General features: G+C 52.7%; 1 protein-coding gene across 8 annotated transcripts in view; it reads left to right on the forward strand.

Moving 5' to 3' along the window:
• Window positions 1-5,659, forward strand: part of PFKFB3 (6-phosphofructo-2-kinase/fructose-2,6-biphosphatase 3) — a 72,862-nt gene extending 67,203 nt beyond the window's left edge. For 4 of the 8 annotated variants that reach the window (XM_028506418.2, XM_028506416.2, XM_036024414.1 and 1 more), the window contains one exon: window positions 2,950-5,659. In XM_028506418.2, the coding sequence (XP_028362219.1) occupies window positions 2,950-2,956 (7 nt within the window). In that variant the 3' untranslated portion in view covers window positions 2,957-5,659. Of the gene's footprint in view, window positions 1-1,126; window positions 1,485-2,949 lie in introns of those variants that run through there. The other 4 variants (XM_028506417.2, XM_028506413.2, XM_036024435.1 and 1 more) reach the window with 2 other exon arrangements.
• Window positions 5,660-6,000: the final 341 nt, after the last annotated feature.

Here is a 6,000-nt window from a genome sequence, read left to right on the forward strand (position 1 = left end):
GCCGCTTTTGAATCAGACCTGCTTGGTTTCCCCTTTCTGGCAGCCAGAGCTCTGTGCAGAAAGTTCTGGTTAAGTTTCGGCCAGAGTGTTTCTGTTGCCCTGGTGGTTCTATATCGTAGCCACAGTGACAGCCACCATGAAATATCACCCTCCCCAGCCACTCAAATCTCGCAGATGAGGAGAGGGCTTGAGAGTTCAGCCTCATGAGCCTTAAAGGCTTGGCTTGTTCTGGGAAAACAGTTGTTTGGCGTCGAGCTTAGATTAGGTGGCTGCACCTGTTGTAAAATGTTTCATCATACTCTACAGATCACGGAGAACATGCTTGTTCAGGTCTGCTATCTTTGATCCTTAAAATAACCCCAGGACGTTTGCAGGGCAGACGCTATTCCCGTTTACCAGATGAGGGCTGAGGTTAAGTCACTTGCCATGGACATCCTGCCAGTGAAGTGGCAGAACCCCGACTTAACCAGGCCCCCCAGTCCTGTCTGGGCTGGTTTTGGGGAACAGCCAAGATACTACTGTTCACCTGCCCATGTTCTGGGCACTTGACGTTTGCAGCCTGTGGGGCTGCCCAGAGCTGCTTGATTTACGTTTGTCTCTTGTATCCTCTTCCTACAGCAGCTTCCCAAGGCTGAGGAGTGTTTACTTAATGTGTGCATAGTAGCAGCCCTATGGGTCTATGTATTTCCTGTTCCTTTTGACCCATGGTCTGCTGTTGCCAGGGGAAAAATCTTCCTTCTGGAGAGGGGGGCATTCTCTGTGGTCTCAGCACCCAGCGCAGCCGGGGAGAACAAGCCCATGTCTGGGGCCGAGGATCCCAAAATGTGTTACTAAAGTCACACTGAGCCGGATTTGGATCTTGGCTCTACTATCCTCTCTCCTTGGAACTCTGGGCAAGGTAGTGCAATTCTAGGATGCCAACTCCCTCAGCCATAAAATGGAGATAGGATGTTACAAGGTGTTTTGATAATGTAGCACTATCAGAGCCTCTGGCACATAGTCAGTGCCCAGTGGCTGATAGCTGTTCTCGAGGGAGAGGCGGTGCCCTGTGCTTTGGTGGATATGTCCTACGTGCTGGTTTGCACTCCATTCTGCATTTCGATGCCCTCCTGTTCCTTCCACACAGGCCAGAGGGCTTTCTTCTCATGAGGAGCAGGAGCACCAAGAGAATGGGAAGCAGGGGAGCCCCTGGGGTTGTGGCTTGAGGATGCCAGTGAGGGTGGATTCCCTGTGAAGCGGGAGAGACAGCCTAGCCAGACGTGGTGCCCTGCGGTCCCTCCCCAAGGGCTCTGTCAGTACTTGGGGCCAACCATTCACCCTGCACCCTTGATTTTGAAATTTCAAATGCACACTAAGAACAAAATACTACTAAAGATGTTTTGTTTTTCTTTTCCAACATGTTTCTTCCTTTGCCCCCACTATGCTTGAAAGACGAACTGTCTGTCACATTTTCTCAAAGTTTTCTCCTTATTAACCTTGGAAAGGTAAATGGCTCGGTGCATGCCCCTCTCTGTGCCCTCCGCATCTCTGAGTCATGGCATCTCTGCCTGGCAGGGCGTCTGGTTCTGTGTGAACACTGCCCATTGTAAAGTACGTGACTCATACACCCCGTGCCAGAGAACTTGTGGTTTTTAAGAGCAGCACCATTGTCTTGAAGTCCCCTCTCTTGCTTCCTCCTTTCCCTCCATGCATCCTGAGCCAGGGACACCATGAGTGAATGGTTTGATGTAGCCTGTGCTTGCAACCACCAGTGTCATTGTCTCATTGCTGTCCTTTGTGGGTGCTCGGAGCCTTGGGCTTGCCATATACGAGGGCGGGTTGCAGCTAGCCAGGCAGGGGAACCTCACTCTCTGATCCCATAAGTTGGCTGGGTCCTCTCTGGTTGCAAGATGACAGGGCCTTCCCCAGCAGATGCCCCCAGCCCCAGAGGCTGTCTGACACACTTGTGGTTGGAGGGTTGGGTCACCTGGGCTGCTGAGTCTGGCTGAGAGCAGGCTCAGATCTGGGCTTCAGTGTCGCCAGCCCGGTGTTCCCTCCTGTAGGGATTTCTGCACCTGGGCCCTCGGTTCTGCATGGGGAAAGGGGGGGAGGGGGCCAAGGTGATCTTTGCATATCTGTCTGCCTGAGTGCCCTTTGCTCCCTGGACCAGTTTAAGATGGTCTTACTGTAGACTCTTAGGGTGGGAGAGAATACTTTTTGAAAGGTGTTTCCCTTTTTTGCAGGTAAATTGAGGAGGTTAGGTAAAGGGACTGCGGCTGTGTGGTGGCAGCCATCCTCTGTCCCCAACTGGCTGAAAAAACATTTTTTTTAAGTGGGTGAGGCTCTGGTTAGGATTGCTCTGACTAGAACAGGAAGAGAGCTTTAGTGACAATGCCCTCTCGGCCTGGCTCCCTTGCCTGGGTCCTCCCCAACCATGTCCAGCCAGCTCGCAGCACCTGTGCTCCAGCGCCGAGCCCATGTTCCTGGGACCTGGATCCCGAAGGGTGAGGTGTGCGGCTCTGCTTGAGCCAGGTTGGGAGGAGAGTCCTTATGCTTCTTTAGGGGCCCCCGGCACATCCTCTGCCTGGTGTGGCCAGCAAGACTTCCCTGGACTCTCAAGGGCTGTGAGCTGAGTGTCTCTTAGGTGCTGACTCCATTGCTCCCCAGAACAGCTCTGACCTACAGAACTGCCTGCTGTCCCCACCCTCCTTCCTGCCTCCTGCAGGCAGATGCCAGGCCTCTGCCATGAGGTCCTTCTCCCATGCGGCTCTGGCCTTAACCTCCATGTGCTCCTGAGGCCTCCCTGGGCAACTGCCAACAGTTTGGTTAATATGCTCTTTCAGGTTGTGTTTTTTGTCTGGGGAAGGGGAAGGTGAAATCTCAACTGCATGGCTTTAGTCTTTTGCTTTAGAAACCTAGGCAACAGTAATAATAATGCCCCCTCTCCACCCTCTTTTCCCCTGAAAACAGAACATGAATGGCTCACAGAGCAGCGTCGACTCCTCCGGGACACACTGAGGCAGACCCGTTGGTTCCGTTCCATTTCCTTTCCTGCAGCTTAGGTAGGGGCTCTTCCATCCGCCTGAGGCCAACGGTTCCAAGGACTTCTCCCGGAACGGGGCAGGGTGCCACAGAAGAGGGGTCTGCTGGTCAGAGTGAACCCATGCCCCCCATGGCACTGGGGTGGCCGAGACCCCAGCATGCCTTTCCCGAGTGTGCACAGAGTCCACGCTTCTGCGTCCAGCTGTGGCCACCCCCGCCCCGGCCCTCCCCACTGTCCAGGCTGAGTGGTCTCACTGACTCTCCACAAGACTGGGTGAGGACAATGAGCAGTGGAGGAGGTGAGAGAAGGCCCTGAGGAGGGCATGTCGGACACCTCTGTGCTGTTTGATTTTGTTTCACTTTTGTGGAATGTTCCCAGCTGGGGAGGTGACACTGTTCCCAGAATCCTAAAATTAAAGGGGCCTAGATCCCAGCTGCTGAAGGTTCAGGGATGTTGAAAACTTTCACAAGGCTTGTCCGTGCATCTTGGCCTGGGATGTTGACTTGGGAAGAAAGGACATGTGCTGGGATGGGGCCGGTCGGGACAGCCGGTCTGGAGGTGCAGGCAGAAAGAAGCCCCTGAGCTGGACTTGCTGGTCAGCTAAGCAGTGGCCTTCCGCATGTCCACACACCTTCCCAGGTCTGTGCTTGGCCTCTGAAGATGTCGAAGGACCATCCGACTGTGTCAGCGAGAGGAAACAGCACCAGGGCCTCACCCTCCAGGGGAGCTGTGTGGGCCCTCCACTCTCAGGCCTGGATCAGAGGGCCCTGAGAGGTGGTTCTCCTGGGGCTGCTTGCTTTTGCACCATTTTTTCTGGCAGAACATGTGACCCGAAAGTCACACCTTCTCTTCAGAACTTAGATGGTTGGGTTTTGTGCCCTGGGGGCTGGAGCTCTGAAAGAATGTGGAGAGTTGGGCCATGCCCACCAGACGAGGAGCTCAGAAGGATTCCAGGGGTGCTGGCTGGAGCCTGCGCTCAGATCGGTGGGAGACGACCCTGGGAGACAGCGTGCAGGAGAGCGAGGATCCTGGCAGATAGTGTGGAGGAGCACGAAGATCCGGCCTCCTTCCTTCAGGACGTCCTTCACCTCCCTTATTTGCCAGATGGGGACAGTGGCCCTCACCCTAGGCCACTTCCTCTAAGAGGCTGTTTGTGGTGTCCTCGGACTGAGCTGCCACACACTTTCGCAGAGTGCCTGCTGTGTGCCTGGCATGGTGTTGGGCTCCTTGGGGAATGTCCTCTCCATTCAAAGCAGGGGTTTGGGGACATGTGATGATGCTCAGCACCTGCAGTTTCTACCTGCTGGTTTCTCCTTGTTGCCTCCAGGTCCTGGGGGAGGAAGGGGGTGTCCTGAGGCCCAGAAGAAACAATTTGGAGATTCAGCATTTGTCCAAATAACCCTTTGAGAATCCTTCTAAAAGCTGGTGCCAAAGGTCTCTTTCCTCTCCGCCCTCTGCTTTTAAGCCTTGCATCCTCGCCCCTCGCAGCCCACAAAACAGCTGAGAGTGGGGGTGGGCAGGCTGGGACAGCCGGAGCCGGAAGTGGAGAGAACAGCTATTTTTGTTTTTGCGATGTTTGAGAGGAGCTCCTGGAGAATGTACATTTCTCTGGTTGGGATTACGTGGGAAATGGAACATGCTTCAGAACCCCTACAATCAAATTTGAGGTTTTCACACCAAATTACTCATGCCCTGTCCCCCTCCTTGGCAGTCTGCCAGAAAGGAGGTCTGTATGTACATTCTGTGCCATCGAAGACTTGGGTAATTTTCCCTGTTTCCCGCTGTCTTGAGTCTAGTGGATTCAAGTGTATGTGTGTAGGTTGGTCGTATATTTAGACGCAGGGGCCTGCAGTTCTGCTCTTGAGGATGACTTGATTGTGTCCCACTTTCTGGACCTCTCTCGGGGTGTCAGCGCTAACTCTGATTCTTGACTCTCAACGGACAATTTGAGTGGGGCTGTGTGAAGGTGCTTCCCTCGCCTCTGGCAGCCTGATGTCAGCACAGACTTACATGGGGCCTTGCCTGCCACAGGACGTGGTTTGCAAGGGCTGAGGTGGGGAGGCAGGCATAAATGGATGGGGAGTGGGACCTCGGAGAGAGCAGGAGGCTGCTGAGGTGAAAGCCGGTGACCTGCCCCGAGGGGGCGTTGGATGGAGCTGCAGTCATGGACCAGTGTTTTGCCTCTCACCCTCTGCCCCCTGAAAATTATCTGGGACCAATGTTTTTAACTTTGCATATTTGTTTTGGGGTAGGTATACCCCCTCTCTCCTTTTTCTGTCCTGAGACCGTGGATGAAACTCTTCATTTAGGGGGAGGAGAAAAACTGTTTGAACCACACCAATGATGATTTCGTTTGTAATACTTGAAATTTATTTTTTTATTATTTTGATAGCATATGTGCTATTTATTTATTTAATGTGTATAAGGGAGCCTGAAAACAGAAAGCTTTTTAGATTAGGTTTATTGTTCCTTGGTTGGCTTGGGGCCTTCTGTGTGTGACCTACAAATTCTCTGCATTCTGTATATCTGGATTAATTACCTGGGACGAAGCTGTGCCGGCTTTCAAACAGGAGCTGCCTTTCAGAAATTTGTATATTTTGCAGTTGCCAGAACAATAAAATACCTGATTGAAATACACTGAAGTGCACCTGTGGTCCTTCTGGGGCAGGAGAATCTTTGACGCTTGGGGTCAGCGCGCCCAGCATCACTGCTTGGCTGTTATCTCCCTCCCCACCCGCCTCCTTTAGACGGGACGTGCAGACACCCATCACCTAGTGCCAGCCCTGGGGAAACAATAAAGTGTGTCAACTTTTAAGAAAAAGTTAAAAGACTTTATTTTTTATAGCAGTTTTAGGTTGATGGGAAATAGCAGCTAGTATGGAGTTCCCATATGCCCTCTTGTCCGTGTACTAAGTCTCCCTTATAATACACAAATTTCACTCGTGGTGCATTTGTTAACAGCTGATGGATGAGCCAAT

This window comes from Phyllostomus discolor, chromosome 1 (assembly GCF_004126475.2).
Source record: "Phyllostomus discolor isolate MPI-MPIP mPhyDis1 chromosome 1, mPhyDis1.pri.v3, whole genome shotgun sequence".
In the NCBI taxonomy this organism is placed as follows: domain Eukaryota; kingdom Metazoa; phylum Chordata; class Mammalia; order Chiroptera; family Phyllostomidae; genus Phyllostomus; species Phyllostomus discolor.